The sequence below is a fragment of the Drosophila ananassae genome, chromosome 2L (genome assembly GCF_017639315.1).
Source record: "Drosophila ananassae strain 14024-0371.13 chromosome 2L, ASM1763931v2, whole genome shotgun sequence".
NCBI lineage: Eukaryota > Metazoa > Arthropoda > Insecta > Diptera > Drosophilidae > Drosophila > Drosophila ananassae.
Genome location: NC_057927.1, coordinates 26945173 through 26963694, shown reverse-complemented (window position 1 = coordinate 26963694; position 18522 = coordinate 26945173). Strand labels below are relative to the sequence as shown.

Below are 18522 nucleotides of genomic sequence, written 5' to 3'. Positions count from 1 at the left end.
TTGCCATTTTAATTATGTATATTTTTTGTTCATTTTTTTTTTCATTATTTTTTTGCTTTTTGCGATCAAAATGCTTTACAATTTTCCGCTTGGCATACATGTAGAAATGAGTTTACAACCTGTGCTTAATTTAGTCGTACAAAAATACTCAGTATTTACAACACGAAAGCATAAATAAATAATTACATTCTAGGGGCCTGTTCTTAGCTCGGCTCGAAAGCGTGAACTGAAATTAAAAACGTGAATAAAGCTTATAAAACAGAAAAACGGAAATAATAATGAAACAAAACAAGTGCAGCGGGGCACGCTCCAGCGATTGATTGATTAATGTCAACATTACGAGTAAATCAGCCGACGCATGAGCCGGCATATTAATTTTACAAATTAATGGAACATTTTAATTGCATTAAATTGATTCCCCTCCCGGCTCCCGGCTCCAGGCTCCCCGCCCACGGCTCCCTCATCCATTTACACATGACTCGAGGCCGTCGAGGCGGCGGCGTTGTTGTTCTTGTTCCATTTGTTGATGTACTCCATGGGTATTTCGATTTGTATCTCCTGCACATCGTCGCCATCGAGATTCGATTTATTGCTCTTGCCGGCTGCTGTCGTCGTTGTGGACGCCGACCCGCCTCCAGTGCCGCCTGCCTGGGAGCACCCGGTGACCCCCAGTCGGGCCGGGGTGTCTCCTCCGGCCGCCAGACGCTGCCTCTGCTGGGCAATCGGCGTCAGCAGCGCCTCGTCCCTGTATTATAAGTTGTCGACCATCTGCGACTGGCGGCGGTGCGAGGGGGTGGTCGAGTTCAGATAGCTCTCCGAGTAGACGCTCTTGGCCCGCTGGTCGTAGCGCAGGCTGGAGCGTCGGATGTCGATGTCCAGGGGCAGGTGGCGGTCCTTCCACCAGTTGCAGAACAGGCAGAGCAGCGTGTTGCGGAACGCCTCCCGGAAGTCCCTGTTGAAGTACGCGTAGATCAGGGGATTCAGCGTGGAGTTGAAGTAGCCGATCCAGAACAGGATCGAGACGACGATATCGGGCACCTGGCACACGGCGCATGTCATGGAGAGGGTGTACCTGTAAAATTTAAAAATATTATTAATATAATTAATATTAAAAAAATGCAATCTTTTATTTTAATTCTTTGTATTAGTTATGGATAATTATCGATTTAAGAAGTGATTTTTGCAATATCCTTCTTATGCATTTTATAATAGCGAATTAATTTTCATTTAAATCGGCTTACTATTTTTCTTATCTTTAAATTTTATTCATAGCTATAAGCTACCTAGAATATTTCAATTAATTTAGATTTAGAAGCAACAAAAGTGGTTCCTTAAAATCGATAACAAACTCATTTCTATTCTATCAATTAATTACTGCCTAACGCATTAAGACTCTTATCGTTGGAATCTGCCATCTCATTTTTTTTCGGTGTTGGCCAAGTTGAGAGATATCCATAAATTCTTGATGCATGAATGAGCCTGAGCCTTACATAAATGAGATTATGATCGCGGATGTGTGGAAAAACAACAACCGCCGAAACAATGCCAGGCCCGACCCGGTACCCGGTATCAGGGCCGACGGGGCCTACAGGGCGTATGAGTAATATTTAATTATGCATGCGTGACATTAGATAAATTATGCCTCAAATCCCATGTCAGCGGGACTCCGGCGATGCCAATGCCACGCCGCCAACACACTCACCAAAGAAAGAATGGCAGCCAGCAGAGGATGAAGGTGCCCATGATGATGCCCAGCGTGCGTGCGGCCTTGTGCTCCCGCTTCATTTTGATTAAGTGCTTGTCCTTAGTGGGGGTGTGCTCCTGCTCGACCTCGTGTAGTGTCAACGTTTTCGAGGACCCAGAGCCGCTCATCGCCTCGCCTGTTGGAGAGAAGATGTATATTTGATAAATGCCCAGGTTGCCAGCCCATTTTATCATTTAGAACTAAGAGAGACGTATAGTCGGTAGGTAGTTTTATAAGAACGGAAGCTACGAAGTGCATTGTCCTTGCATTGTATGGCATACTTTGGAAAAGGACTTCTTTAATGCTATAACCTAGTTGTGATGGAAGTTTTTGCTACAAGACGCAAATAATAGAAGTACTTTAATATGTACGATTTTCTGTATAATTTAAACACTTACTTTAGTTTAGAATATAGACTAGAAGCACTTTTTATTTACCATTTGTTTTAATAACATTTTACTTAAAAAGACCAGCTAATTAATTCAAGAAAGTATAGAAACTTATGCCTCATTTTTGGTTGAGATAATTTCAGAGCAATATGCAAATTTCTACACTTTGTCCTTTGTCTAAAAATTACCCAATGTTCACCCTGAGAACTGCAATTCAAGCAGAAACGCCCAATAAAATTTGAATATCAAGACATACCCGACGGCTGCATGGAAGGTCGGTGCATCAGCATGGCGTTTCCGTGGCGCATCATCAGCTGCTTCTCCTGGCGGTTGGCCTCCCGGAAGATGGCAAAGTATGTGAATATCATAATCGTGCAGGGGATCCAGAACGAAATCGAGCTCGAGATGATGGCGTAATATTGGTTGACCACGAACATGCACTGTTCCGGGTGCTGGATGACGAACACCTTGTGCTCCTCGGTGGTGTACCAGCCGATGAAGATGGGCAGGAACGAGAGCAGCGCGGGCGACACCCAGGTGTTCAGCAGCATAATGCCGACCACGCGTTTCGTCATGCTAATCGGATACTTGAGCGGCTTAACAATCGCATAGTATCTGGAATTAAAAAGCAGCGGCAAATTCCACGTTATTGGTGCTCCAAACATTGGGGTTTCGGTTTCAGGGGCATTACCTATCCACAGATATGCAGCATAAATGCAAAATGCTCGCTGTTGAGAAGTAGACGTCGAGACTGTTCCACAAATCGCACAGGAAGGGGCTGAAGTTCCAGCTGAAAGAGTCCAATGAATATAGGCATCAGCGTCGTAATATCGCAATAAGGAGGCAATCAAGTTTCGACTGCGACTATGTGAAGTCATTATATCTGATTATCGAATGCATGAATGGGCGGTTTTTATTTTGATGAATCATTTCTGGTGTGTTCTTCTTTCATTGGCTTATTTTACAATTGCCTTGCGGAAATGAGTTTTATAAAGTCATGGCGTTAAAACTTGTTTTCAGTTTTTCCTCGCAAATAAAGTGCCTTGTGAAAACGACCCATCATCGCTTTTCGCGCAAAATTCAATGGTAAGCGACAATAAAGGTCCCATACTTGTTCTAAGGATATGATAAAAATAACAGCCAGTCTTGTAAACTCATCTTTATTCGACAATTTAAGACATCTCTTCAATTTCCCCGCTGGCATTAAAAATTTCATAGCCCCGGTAAACAGCACAGGTATTTTACAACCGACCCTGAAATTTGGGCCACTTAAAACCCCACGTCTCCTATCTTGCCAAAAAAGAACCCCCTCTCCCCTCTGCTAGACTTTCTTATCAGCTTGTCTGATTTATGGGCTTATCGATTTCATCTTAGTTTCGGTTGCCAGGTGACATTGCCCCTGAACTGCCTCTGGTGAGGGCCAAATTAAAAGCTTAAATGCACTGCGAGACCAGAAAATAGGCCATCTGGCTGGTGGCTGGAAGGGCGAGGAGGCAGGACGGGCGACAGGACCAGGGGTGGGTGGGCTGCATGAAAAACTCATTAAAACTTGCGTCGCTGTTGCTGTTGCCTGTCGTCGTCGCCCTTGGTTGCCACTCCGACGAGGTGGCTCAGTGGCACGGTGGCACGCTGGCTCGGTGGTTCCCCGGCCAGGCTTTTTTGGCCAGGAGGCAGTGGAATTTATTATCGGGCGCCCCGTTTTGGCATCAGTTTCAGAAACTTTTTGACTATTCGAGTGGGCCCGAAAGCAGGCCACAAAAAAAGAGGTACTTTAAAAATATTTTAAATTAAAATATAATTTTTTTATGAACAATTGTTTGTTAGCTGTAGAACTTTCTAAAAAAAAAATATTAGGCAGAGTTTATTTTCAAAATAAATAGTAAACATATTCTAGATAATAGTATTTTCTCTCTGCGCCTTTTTTAGGCTTTCACTTTTTAAGGGGCGCCATTCTTCTTAGTGGCTGCCACGAATTGACGCTTGAGCCCTGAAACGAGTGGCAACTACTGCGACAGCGCAATTATGCAACAGCAACTGCAACTGCAACTAGTGCATCTGTAGAGGTAAAATCGCCAATGAATGCCAAGCAGCAGCGCCAATTTATATGCAACTCTTGCGCCAAGGGCCTCAATTCTGGAGTTTTATTTTTTGGCCTGGCTGTAAGTGACTGCCGCTGCTCCTGCCCTCTCATCATCGGCGTAATTGTCATTGTCAGCGTCGTTATTATGTGACATTGCCAACATTTGCTTTGGTCCCTCGGAGGGCTTAAAGCGCGGCCTTTAAATCAGCCTCCATGCATAATTAACTGGGCCGAGTCGCCAGTCTCCTGCACTTGGCACCTCACATCCTCCTACACAGCCACGTTCACATCCATATATTACATTACCCACAAAGGCGGAGTCGACCGGAGGAGGACATTCGGCGTGAAGGATGTGACCATGTCACACTCTGACGGTTTTTGTCCTTTAGAATAGCAATTCAAAGATGTCGTTTTCCCTCTCGTTATGCCTTCTAAAGGGTCTTTTCGACAATCGGGTGTTTTGGCTTTGAAGCAGACTTTAAATGACCAGTTTATGGCATTTTTGATCATGAAAAGTGGCTAATGGCATAAACTGAGTAAAGTTTGACTTTTAAACTTCAATTAAACTGATGAACAAAAGTATTTTTCAAATAAAAAATGGAAAAACTTTAAAGAGAAAATAGGAATGGAATTTAAAAGTGAAAAACAAAACCCTTTTATTTATTTCCTATAAAAAAAGTAATGAGTATCCTGTTGGCCTTTTTCCCCAAACACAACATTTTTGTTTGTCCTATTTTTACTATTTTTTACATTTTAATTCTTGAACACAAATGCACGCACACGGTCGGAGGGCGGGGGGATAACTCACACAACCGCACTGGCATCTGCATACAGAAATACATCCTTTATAGTAAGGATAGCACGCACACAGACGGGGCGACATTCACGGGAGCATAAATAAACGTTGCTTTCATTTTTCAGGGATTTTTGTTTTTGGTTGTTTGTTCTGCCACTGCCACGCCCATGCCCATGCCCACTCCCAAGCCCTGCCCAGTGCCAGTTCCAGTGCTAGGGCCAAAGTCGACCAACCGCCCTTCCACCTTGGACGTGCTGGCATTTTGTTTGGTCTTGCCTTTGGTTGCAGCTGCGATTTTTGCAACAGTTTTGCTTACTTTTGTTGCTCTGCTTAGGCCTTCGCAGGGTGTGTGGGAGGGGGGGCGTGTGCTTTGTTGCATGCATGTAGGTTTTAATAGTAGTTGTTGTTGTTGTACTTACCGCCCAGTTACTTGCACACTAAAGTTAAATGTCATGGCCATAATAGCGACCATTATATCAGCCATGGCTAAGGAAACTACAAAGTAATTCGTTATAACTCTGCAAAGAGAACGATGGGAAAACGAGATGTTAGCAATCAGAGAACAATATCCAACAATAACAGCTAAGGGATGGGCGGATGGTAGTTGGGGCTGCAAATGAAAATGGAAATGGGGATTGGGGATTGGGGAGCCCCCCGGGGTGGGCTAATCAGGATATCGTATGGGTGAATGCGTGAAAGAGCCGGCGAATTCAAGGATATGACTGCTCCATATGAGTTCTTATTGGACGTGGGAAAGGACTTCTTTTGTATGTGTGTGGGCTGACAGCCCCTCGGGTGACAATGTGGACTTTTACGTTGCACTCGCCTACCAGCGGGGGGATATAATTGAAAAGCCAGTCAAGAATCGAGAACGATGTCGAACCAGGTTCATTCCACTGGGTCTCGCACTGAAAGAGACAGAAGCCCGACACAGAGGGCGACTCTAACCGCAATCCTCTGGGTAAACGCTTCTCGGTTTATACCTATTTTGTTATTTAAATTGAATTTCAAGCCCAGTGCCAGCAAATGCGTTTGCCAATTAGAGTTTCACATTGGTTGCCGGCTAAGGACTTCCTAATCGTATGTTGGCAGCCAGCTTGTAGCTACTCCATTGAACTCCGAGCGGTGGCCCTTTCAATTGCCAATGGACCAGATGGGGAGAACTCATTTAATCGAAAGTGAGCATTAGGTGCACTTGGAAAACGAATGAGCTTCTAGGAGGTAAACACTGACATAATAAATCTCAATATTTAAGCAGAGTGGTGTTTAAATTCTGTATTTATTTAACATCTAAAAATATTGTCAAAGCCAAAAGCTATTTACGCTTTTCATCCACACCTTTTAAATGTTTTTGTGAAAATGATTTAAAACCGAACATAAAAGTTGAATCGAAAAGAGACAATTTTTCTCTCGTTTTTATGATTTTCTGTGGCGGGTTTGAATTAAATGTTTGGTATATAAATTGCCAAGATACATTGTATTCGATTTATTCTGCTCCCAAGTTTCTTTAATGGCTCTTTGGTAGTTCCTCTTGTAATTACAAAAACTGCTCCGTTTTAAAGGCTTTTCCTAACTGGAACTTCTCAGGCTATGTTGCTCGTAAGTTTCTGCCCTTGTCTTGTAATCTATTTGCCCCGGGGCCACTACTTAAATAACTTTCAACATCTTAGACGTTAATTGCAACAAATCGACGCCATTCTGCAAATGTTCGCCCATTACTCAGCTGCTCCTTCGGCCGCTCGAACATCCTTTAGCGATGAACTGCAAATAATTTGCCTGCCATTTAAATTTGAGGAAAAAATAGCAGAAAGTGCGGAAGCAGCAGCCGAGCAATAGCATCCTTCAAGTGAAGGCGCCGAGCGTTAATGAGCTTTAGCCTCCCCCGACCCAGGCCCCCTGCCGGTCCACTCTGATGGCAAACACATACAGTATCTGTATATATAGAATCTAGATGCTACGCGCTCTATAGGTATCTGCTGGGGGACTCTATCTAGCACACTCTGCGCTGCGGCTCATCTCTGCCAAATAATTTGGGCGGAGGGGCAGGAGCGGCATTTTATTGTTTGGCATAGAACATTTTAAATTTATGCTGTCATAAAAACCATAAGCTGCCTTAATTGCCAAAGTTGTTGCCACTGCTCTGGTTCTGGTTCTGGGGCTGGTGCTGGCTCCCCTTGCCGCCGCAGCTGAGATACTTTCGCTTCGGCCTGCACTTTGTTTTTGTTCCATTTCTTTTTGAGCTACACGCTCGCACTGTTTAATTGTCATTTCTTTCGCGGCTCCTCGCTCGTAGGAGTGTGTGTGTGTGGCGTGTGTAAGCGTTTTCATTTCATTCTTTTCTCGTTTTTTGTGCATTTTCTGTTTGTAAACTTTTTCCACAGTTTTATTCCCATCGCCTTGTTTCACGCTACGTATGCGTAATATTTTCCTGCACAGAACAATAGAATTTTGTGCCCGCCTGCAGCTGCATCTGACCGCGCAGATGAAGTTTTTACATTTACTTTTTGCGGAACGTTTTCCAAAATTAATTATTCCACTGTCTATTTTCGTAATATTCCCATTTTTCCGCTCTAATGATCATTAATCGGTCGCATCATTAGCGAGGCTACCTGAGAGCCCCCGACACGCAAGTCACTTAAAGCATAAAGCGGCTCTCATTAGTAGTCCGGGCAAAAAAAAGGGGGAATTAAGCCAAGTTGAACCTTAATTATGGCTCGTCCCCTCCGTTTTCTACTTTTTTGCATTGCAATATTTTTCCCGCCTCGCCGGGCGATCAAAGTTTGTTTGTTTCGCCTTTTGGCTTCATTGCCCTTTGCCAACTTCTGGCTAAGAGCATTTAAAGTTTTCCTCCTGCCGGTACAGGATAAAAAACTCCTCGGCGTTTGTCATCCCGGGAAAGGAACTTTTGATTGTGTTGGGAGGGTGAGGTGGGGCTTTATGAAGCGCCAAATTGATTTGCCTGCCAGTTATTAGGGCATAACTGAAAATATTAACGAACCAGAGCCAGCTGACGTCTCATCATTTATCACTACAAACTTTTTTTTATGATAATGTGATTTGGTCCGAAGGACACCGCCCCCAGATCCGCCCGAAGTACGGGAAGGTCGCCCCAGTGGAAAGTGGGAGGGTGTGGAAGTGCGGGGGTGTGTGTGAAAATAGACAAACAATTTAGAAAATGAGCGTTTATTTGCCCATTACTATTATTGGAGGACAGCCATCGCATTCCGAAATAAAACCAAAGCTCTGCAAAATATTTTGATTAGTTAAACAAATATTTGCTGCCACTGAATGCTCAGTTTGAAATGCCAGGCGCCCAGCAAATTGTAAAGTATTTGGCCGATGGAAAATGGATTTTCACAAATGAGTCCGTCCAATTAGGAACCTCTTAATATGCAAATTGGTTTCATGAATGAAGTCATGAAAGTTAATTTGTCATTAAAACAATGCAATTCGGATCCTTTGTTGTCGGGAATGGGCGCCCGGGAGGGAGAAGAATTGCAGTCTCATCTAGACTAAATGGAACCGGTCTGTGAAATGCTCAATTATGAGCTAAATAAATAAGGGAAAAGGACTCAGAGTCTGGCTAAGAGCGAGCATCGAACGAGGTCCTGGCACAGGACTCGCCGACTCTGGGAAAAGGCCAAAATAGGGACGTGCGGACGTGCATGAATTTTATGCAAAGTTGACGAAAATCGCGCATAGAAAGCAAAGCGCTTTGTAATTTTTTCCCTGCTCCCGGCTCCCAGCTGCCAACTCCAACTGGCTGGATGGGCGAGGAGCTCTGCAAATTGGTAATCAAGACAGCCGGAGGACAATGCCGTTTGCTGCCAGGAAACAGTTTTATGCAAATTTCGAGTGAAAAACGAAAAAAAAACGACAGAAATTACAAAGCACTAATTGCTTTTTCACTGATAATTAGAAAGAGCTGAGCCAGCGCAACATTACGTATACGCAGGGTGGGGTTCGAGTGTGAGTGGGGTGAGCTTAAATATTACGTATACGCACCTTAATTTTCTAACACGCATCACAGAAATAATAACAAGCAGATTGCCACAAATGGCTGCAATGATGATGAACAGCATGACGAAGGCCTTGAGCGCCCAAAAGATCTCGTCCAGCCAGTCCTGGCCAGCGTCCTGGCCGATGCCACCGGCGTCCAGGGAGTCGTTCGAAAGCAGTCCTGCCGCCGTCGTGCTGCTCAGCAGTGAGGCGTTTAGTTCGTGCGTAGCGGGCGTGGCGGTGGGCGTGGCAGTGCCGTGTAGAGGCAGTGCAGCGGTTGCCGAGGCTGAGGAGCCCAGGGAGCCGGTGGCCAGGGCGTTCGTTGTATGCAACATGGCCGCCGCTGTCAGGGCTGCCGCTGTGATCCGCGCCAGACTAAGACTTTGGCTTTGACTATGACTTTGGTTTTGGTTATGGTTATGGGTTTGGGTTTGGCTATGACTTTGGCTATAACTATGGCTGTGTTGTGGCTCCTCGAGGGCCACCTGCGGCCGCTTTTCGCAGCAGCATCCCTGTCTTCTGCGTATCCTTTTTGTGGCACAACGCCGTCGCGGCTCTGGGCCGAGTTCGGAGCACAACACCATGGGTCTTGAATGTCTTGGCTATTTTCTTGCTCTTATTTTTCTCTATTTTGTTCACACTCGTAACTGTGTTTCTTTTTTGTTTTGGGGCGCTCCTCTGGTTCAGAGGGAGAGCGTTAACACTCCGGACTCGCAACACTAACACCAATACCAACGACAACGACCAAGGCGACCGCCATTTGAAATTCACGACACGCGTAGCGCCGGCGACGTTGAAACCAAAACTGAAACGGCCACCGCAACGGAAATTGATTCGCGAAAGTGGCCCGTACCGTGTGGCTGCTGCTGCTGCTACTGCTGGTTCTGCTTCTGCTTCTGCCTCCGTCTCTGCCTCGGCCGACGTCAGCGTCCACGTCCACGTCCACGGCGCTGTCCTTGCCAGCGAAACGACGCCCACACTTTTCTGATGGCCTCGCCGCTGTCGCTGCTTGTCGCTGCCTCTTCTGGGGCTGTGTTGTTGTTGGTACTTCAGCGGATGGACTTTTGGCTATTTACTGGTGAGGCTTCTGTTATTTTTTGTATTTGTATCCGTAGTTCCTGTAGCTGTTCGTTGATTGGCTTTTTTTCTATTCCAGCTCCGAGCGGCTGCTTTTTAATTCTGTTCATATTTTTTACTGCGGCTGCTGCTGCTGTTGTTGCTGTTTGTGCTGCTGCGGTGGCCGCCTTGTGTTGCTGCCACCGAAAAATCGTTGATTTCTTTTGGTTTTATTTTTAACATTTCTTTGGCTTCAAATTATTTTTAGTTTTTTTTCGCTTTCGGCTCTGCGTCTCCACTAATTCATATATTGTTGTTCGATGTTATTCCTCCTGGAACTGTGCCATGAAAAAAATTCGGAAAAAAGCGAAAATTAGTTGGAGGAATGGAAAAACATGGTTCCGATTTGCTTATTGCTGCCCCGATCATAATCACTTTTGTATTTTTGTATTATCTATTGTTGCCTCCGGCGTTTATATCGATTCGAGTCAATATTTGTTTATTTACTGACGCAGAAAGTTGAGTTGTTGATGTTGTGCGTGTTTTGCGGGCTTTTATGCGAATTAAAATGGGTGTTTCTTTTTAGGATTTTTTATGCTCTAGTAGGGTGCAGGACTCAGATTAAATACATCCACAAAAAAAAATTAAATAAAATGTATTGAGATTTTTAAAAGGTGTTTTGATAGGATTAACATGACCATCCCTAAAAAGATTTTATAATTTTTCCTTAATTACAGATAAACAGATAATATATTTAAAAATTATTGAAATGTAAAACTTTCAATTAAAAACCATAACATTTATCCTTTGACACAAACACCCTGTAAGAACGCCATGATTTATATGACAACAGCTGGCCCAAAATATGTCACTCGCTTCAAATGACTTTTAGCATACAGCCGCCATATCCCCACCGAAATCAGTGTACGTGTGTGTGTTTTTCTCAGTGGTCGGTGTCTTCGGGCCCTCTCCCACAACCAACCACCCCCCAGTCGGCCAGCCCCCTCCGGTCAAGCGATGGGAAAATGTCCTATGCCATTTTTTCGGCCCGCCTCTTCAGTTCGATATAGACACATTTATTTAGAATATAGAATACGGCGATGGCTATATGTGCTAGTCCATATATTTATTCATTTCGATGTATATTTATATTTATATTTTTTCCGAATTTATTTCCTGATGATGATGTTTTATTTTGATGTTCGCACACGCTTTCAACGCTCGCTTTATGGCCGACTGTTTGATGTTGTTCTTGCTGCCGCTTCTGTTTTTGTACAACAAATTGGCCACTCGAGTTTGGTGGCCACTGGCCACGAGCTCTAAATTAGACGCTCTTCACTCGCGTAGGGGTTCTTATTTTGTTCGTTTATGTTTATTTATTGTGCACTTCCTACGACAAGTCTCCGAAGCGATATCTGCGATCTGGACCTCGGCGGTTCGACTTTCTCGGATTGCAAAACGGATAGACTGTTAATTAGAGGCCCGGAGGTGTCCACACGCTGTGGAAGTTGCCACCGCGAGTGGAACCATATGGCGAGGGGTGGCCTCTCCCCTTTTTTCCCCTTCTGGGCTGGCGGTCGTCCAAGTTGAGCAACTGCAAAGAGTCAGAGAAGAAACACACATTATAGATAAGATATTATTTAAGAAGGCATAAATATTAGAGGCAACAACAGCAAACATTGGAAAGCACATTCTGCCCGTATTTATTTTATAAATAAAATACATTTTCTTTTTATGAATGTTCTCATGAATGCTCATCAAAGTGCTGCCGCAGAGGCAGCGTTTCTCCCTTCCCGTTCTAATTTCTTTTCCATTTTTTTTCACTTTAAAATTTATATTATTTGGCCGGACTGAGGCAGCAGCACTCTGGCTTGAGGACGCGTTGGCGTATAATTAATTTTGTGGCAAAACGAATTTCGTTCAGTTTCGCGTATAAATAGATTAAAAGTTTGATTTTATTAATGAGTTCTCCAAGAGATGGGAAGGGTTCCGCACAAATAGACTGTGTGCTAGATTGAGATACATGGAAGCGAATTTCAGCAGCGAATTTGTCAGCCAAAGACGGAATTCGAAATGGCCACAAGCAGAAGGTTAACGGATGAGTGACAAGCGATGACAACGGCAACGGAAGCACCGGCTATGGAACCCCTGAACTGCGCCCGACGCAGCTGTCTTGTATCCCTGTACCCGCTGCTGTATCAGTATCTGTATCTGTATCTGGCTCTGTGTATCTGCATCTGTGCCTGTATATGTATCTTCATCCGCCTCCATCGTGCAGTAAACTCTCGAACATTAGCAGCCCCCGAATGCCAATGTTAATGTCATGAAAATCATTTTTTAAATTTGAATTCATCTCTGCGTAATATTCGAAAATTCGTACATTCTATGTAGTACGTATACCCAGTTGTATGTAGACGTTCTTGCTCTTGGCATTGGAAGGCCTCGCGAGTTTGGTTTCTGGTTGTTTGTTGCCAAATTGCTGGCAAATTACGTTGCACTACCGACGCGCCTCTTCCCAGCTGCCGCGCTGCAAGATGCTGCGGCACAAGTGCTTTGTGGGAAACATCAATAAAGTGAGTGCCCCAGTTCCCTTGGTTTCTGGGTTGTCCTGGCCCCCGGCTAATTAGCCCAAGGAATACTTTGCTTCACAAGTTTTCGGGCATGCTCTATCTTGTTTAAAGTTTTAATTAATTAACTTGCATTTATTTTTATTTAATAAACAGAACTTTTCGTTTAACACGCACTCACGAAATTCTCATTTCTGCCTGGTCCTCCCGCCCTCCCTCTTTGAGTGTGTCGCCCTCTTATTTGCTCTTGGCAATTTGCCACACCCTCTACCCCTCCACCTCCCCCACCCCAGCATCACCCTCACACCTGCCGCACCTGCCTCGACAGAAAGCACATACACCTGCGCTGCAACGAAAGGTTCCTCTCGTCTCCTTTAATTTCTTCTTTAATTTAACTTTCTTGAAATCATTTTGAAGGAAAATAAATAATTGTTGAGGGTTGTAATATCAAATATGATTTAAATTTCTAACTTAATTAAATTTTCGGCTTGTCTGAAGACATTTTTATTGATGGTTTAATATTCTTGGTAATTAAAACTAAATTAATAAAAGTTATAAGTTGAAAATAAGTCCAGAAATATCTGCTCTATAAAATATTAAATAAATAGCATTATGAGTTTTTTTTTGAAATCACAATATAATGATCATGTATTGATTTTTATTTGTAATTTGTATTTTTTTGCTCAAAAGTATCACTTATTAAACAGAAGATTGAATTAGTTTACTCAAAGAAACTTAAACTCTCACAATCAATTAAATTCTTCAATTATAGGCTATATTAAAGAAAGTTAATTGGCTTTTTTCATTTAAAATAAATATGCTTGAAATTTAACCAATAAATAATGAATAAAAGTCATACAAGTCCAATATAATTAATACTTTTAATTGGCTTTCTATAAAAACAGTGCATTGTGTTCATTTAAATAAATGAAGGACCTAAGCTTCTTAATTAGCCAGACACATTAGAAAACAATATTGTTCTGCAAAGGCTTTATTTAATTCGATGGCACTGGTAGAAGTGAATTGCTATTTAAAAAAAATATAGAATCCATTTGATTTAATTGCCCGGCCACTTTGCTGGACCACACAGCCAAATACATCGCATCCATCTATATAGAAGTGGAAATAAAAATACACCGAAGCACACATAACGATGAAATGCCCGCAATGATGCTTCTGCTTTTTCATCGGTAATGCGTAAACAATTTTAATTTCATTTAAAAATGTTATTTTGCCCTTTTTTCGGTTCGCTTTGGCTCGGCTCGGCTCAGCTTTTTTATTTCGTGAATTCATTTGTGTTGACAAGGTGCTTGACTGGCATAATAACCCGTCAAGTGTCGCCATAGACGGGAAGCATCGAAGTGCCGAAGTGCCAGAGGATTGTCCGCCGGCGGCACTTTAATGCATAAATTTTCAACCGATTAAAGGCGATTTATTTGATGGATACGTCATGATCAGCATTGTAGTCATCATGAGCACTGTAATCAGTGCAGTCGGTGACACACTCGACCTGCCAATGGAATCCCAGTCCAATTTTGTCACGAAGCCTGCAAATAAATCACACGAACAAAGCCCCACACAGTACTACGCTCCCCATGGTCCCCGGATCCGTGGCCCATTTCTCTCCGTTATGTGTGTGCACTTTTACATATTTAATTTTCGCTTTCTCCGCTGCAAATCTGCCTCACAAGCCCAGATCCGGAGAGGGGCTTTTCAATTTCGAGTTCCATAGATAAATATGCCAGCGTGTCGGCCTGGGAGGGGAGACTGTACCACCCGGCACAGATATTGTAAGCACATCGAGGGACGCCCAAGGCGTTGCGATTTTATTGGCCGTAAAGTAGGCAGCCGTGAAATGGGAGTCTCTGGGCCTGGGCCTGGGCCTGAGCAGGGCCCAAAGCGAAACACGAGCGGCCATTTAAAAGCCATTGTAGTCACATCCACAAAGTCCACACAATGAAAAACGAAACTTGGCTAAATAGACGGCAAAAAATACGCGCCGATTGATGTCCCATTGTGTTGGCTTAAAAAAGAGGAGCGAACGAGGGGACGGGACATGTGGCCTAGGCAGTGGCGGGCTGGTGGCCCGGAGGACTGTGCGAATCTGAAGGATAAGCCACACAAAACAAATGTCAAAGTCAACACCCAAACCAAGGCAAACACAAATAGAACGCCTCTTCCCTTTCTCCCAATTCTCTCCAAACCCTTCGCACACACTTAAGCTGCAGCATCGATACAATGAGCATGGGCGTCTGGACTGGGGGCTTCAGGATGGGGTGTATTCGGATCGATTGCCTTGATATTTCACGACCAGGCCACTTTAACTTTAACGTGCTCTATTCTCCTATTTCATCCAACACTCTAAGAAATACATCTATTTTTTCTTGTTACTGTGTTTGAAGTCTTTTTGATAATATTCTACGCTATTTTAGTTTTATAAACTGTCATAACGATTCTGTTTTTATCAATTGTTTTTATCAATAAAAAATTATACTCAAAATATTCATAATAATATTATATAATAATATTCACAAACAAGCCCTCCTTCAAATCAATGCCTATAGAGTACTCTAATTGAAATTCAAACCCAATTTGCTTTTATTATATTTACTTTTTTGCGTTTTGTTTGTATTACACATTGTAAATATTTTCTTAGTTACAAAAAATAACAATGTTAATAGAATTTTAGATTTTTCTGGGTGTAGGGCTACCCCTCCTGACAAGATTCCATTGTTTCTCCCCCAGCATGGAACCCCACTTGAGATTGTGGCGCCGAGCGCCTAGCGTCGAGTGGCGCAGCGATTAATGAAAATTGCTTAATAAGCATTATTGTCTTACTGGCATTAAATTATTTAGAGAAACATTCAGAGGGGATAATGGATAGACGACAGTGTCGCATTGTTTGGGAGAATAGAAAGAGTTGCCAGTCAGTGGGCATGGGCGCCCTCCTCCTCTGGGTAATCCGCCGCCCCTGACCAAGCACGGCTAATTGATTGGAGCAGATGGGGAGAAAAGCCAAGCAAAGCCAGTCAAAGGAAGGGTAACGGCTATAGTAAACGTCGAGAATCGTATCCTGGCCCGCTGGCAGCATCTTGACAATGGCGGAACGACGTTTTCCCGCCAGGACGTAGTGCTGCCTGCCTCGCTTCCGTTTGTCATTTCCAGTCTGCGCTGCCTCTGACAGCAAACTGTCAGAAGTTCGGCGAACATGGCGCTGATTGACGAACGCACGGATGTACCTCTTTTGCCAGGACCTTCCCCCAAGAACCCCCTCCACGACGGATGACGACTCAATGTGTCCGACTCCTTATCATTTCAATGCCACGGGTCAGAAGGCTTAATGAGCGCTTGTCTAACATTGACAGAACGGCTAAGTGCCGTTCAAGTGTGAGTCTTGGTCCTTGGACTCTTATCCTTGGCCGCCGTCTGGGCCGAATAGCGAGTCAGATTGTAACAGTAACTTGAGGCTGCCTCGCGGTTGTCAGTCAAGTGCCATGCAGTTGCAGGCAGCTGGCCTAAATCTGTCTATTGCCCCATCACTTGGGCCCGAAGCTATCAGTCTTTATTTGTATCTTACGGATTAATGCATTGCGAGGTATTTATGAAATACTATTTGGGTTGAGGAATATGACAGCCAGATAATCCAAAAAGTGAAACTTTTCTGGGACATGCTGCTCTATCTTTATCGAAAGAGAAACTCTCTTCCAACATCATTAGTGCTAATAAACTCAAAGTTCAGACCTCGCCCCATATATCAGGTCGTTAATTTGTCTTGGCCCAGTTCCAGTCATTTGTCAAGCCATCAGGTGAGCAAACAACGAAAAAAAAAAGCCAGAAATAGGGTGTTTACCTGCAGATATCTGCAAATTGATGATGCTGGCTTCCGGTGCAATCGAGGAGCCCCAAAAAACATTTATGTACTGCAAATTAATAGACCCTTTTGCGAGCAGAGCTTCAACTTCGCATTTTATTGGCTTGAAGGAGCAGTCCAGGGAAAAGCAAAGTATTTGGCCAGCTGTGCCTAATGGTATCTGCACCTGCAGGAGACAGCCATCGAATTTCTAAAAGGAATCCCTGCTCCTTCCGACCACAAGTACAGCCACCCATCCATGCCACCCAGCTCATGCATATTCATGCAGGCGAAACTTCCGCTTCCGTTCGCCCATCTCAACATCCTGGACGTAGCCACCAGCCACGCCCACAGTCGTGCCAGGAGCCTGGCTTTTATAAATGACTCATGGACCGCTTGGGTTCAACGCCATTTTACGAAAATTGAAACAATTTCAATTCGATTTTTGGGTGCCAGTCCGAGAATGGAATATTCTTGTTTCTGTCTGAGCAGGCAAAAAAACAGGAGCGATTTCTGTCATTTGAAGAATTGCATCTGATCTGAAGGTTATTCTATTAGTTTGATTTTAGAATGGAGGGAGCAAGTGGTTTGATTCGAAACCAATTTGCACTGATAGACCGAAACCAATAGCTGTTTCTCCCTGTGCAGACTACATATGCCTGCGAGCTCCCACTCACTTCTTGAGCTCGCACATGCGAATTGCAAAGTTTGGCTAGTTGGGCTAGATGCCAAGTAGTCGGCAAGTGAAAATGCACTTGACAAGCACCTGCACCTCTCCACACCGCACCTCCGGGGGCCAGATGGGAGGCCCAAAGCCCCGACTTACATGGGAAATTAAACCCCAAATATGAAACATCCTCCAGCTGGCTGACATTCCTGGGCCCCGACTTTGCAGCCGATGGCATCAAATTATGGGGGCCACAGCAGTTGAGGAAGGCAAATGAGGTTATCAAATGATTCGGGCCTCGCTCGACGCCAAGGAAATGCGAATTGCGGAATGGGGAATGCGAGGAATGCCGGAGATGAACAGGGAGACGTTTCGAATGTCGTGTACTTGATGGTGTATTGGGGTCGCCTGGAAGTATGCAAAGTATTTTTGGCAATGCCACCACTATGGCGGAATGGCGGTATCCAACTTTATGACTGCCACACAAAAAACAAATGCCAAAAAATGCCTAAACACAAAAAATTTCCATTGCGACGGCGACCATTACGAAGGGCCCAGAAATCCAAAGGCCCAGAAACAAACTAAACCAACTTTTGAGCCGACCATAATCCGGGCAATAAAAAACCGAAACGCAGAAATATAAAAAATGCTCCACATACATATGCTTACTTCGTGACTGTGTTGTTGTGGTGTGGGTGGTGTGGGTTTATGCTTCTCCTGATATGAAATAATCAAGAGCAATGAATTTATATTCTTTATATTATAATTTATGGCGCGTATTCCGTTAAATCTACGAGACAGCCGACGAAGGCCGCACAGCGTTCGACTGAGAATTTCCACTTGCCACTGGCTTTTCGCATTCCACGCGTGGCCGGCGATTTTCGCCGCTTTGCGTTTCTGATTATTAAAAAATTTGTGTGCGCTGGCATTTTCATTGCGTTCATTGGGTCGTGTTCTAGACGCCCACCCACTTCAATCCGATTTTCATTTAGTTTTGCGCTTTTCGGTCTGAAAACTGGTAAAAAGTACGAGTTTTTGCAGCCATCTGAGTGCTATCTGGACGGCCTTGTGTGCTCTCATCTGTGCTCTGCTGCCGTGTTGACAAATTCAAAATAAACCGCCAGCTGAGGACATTCCAGAGCTTTTATGGCAAGCGGAAGGATTTCATTTGAATGGATTAAAAAAAATGTAAAGTGACTAAGGCAAAAGCTTTAGAGAATAGGATAAAAATAAACCAAATTTACTCATCATATTTTTAGTTTCTGAATTAATTAAACAATTTTAAAAACATTACTTAAAAACAAGAAAGGAAAGCTAACTTCGGGCGGAGCCGAAGTTTATATACCCTTGCAGTTCAGTCGCAGTCCGATAGGT

At 43.8% G+C, this 18522-nt stretch overlaps 1 protein-coding gene across 1 annotated transcript in view; it reads right to left on the bottom strand.

The window, feature by feature from the left end:
* LOC6505650 (octopamine receptor beta-2R) overlaps positions 1–18522 on the bottom strand; it is a 43803-nt gene continuing 25281 nt past the window's right edge. Inside the window, exons 2-7 of the mRNA XM_044714074.1 lie at positions 9015–10402; positions 5429–5527; positions 2825–2923; positions 2390–2748; positions 1703–1880; positions 1–1072 (exon numbers count right to left, since the gene is read on the bottom strand). Coding sequence (XP_044570009.1) covers positions 751–1072; positions 1703–1880; positions 2390–2748; positions 2825–2923; positions 5429–5527; positions 9015–9592 — 1635 coding nt within the window. The 5' untranslated portion in view covers positions 9593–10402 and the 3' untranslated portion in view covers positions 1–750. The remainder of the gene's footprint in view (positions 1073–1702; positions 1881–2389; positions 2749–2824; positions 2924–5428; positions 5528–9014; positions 10403–18522) is intronic.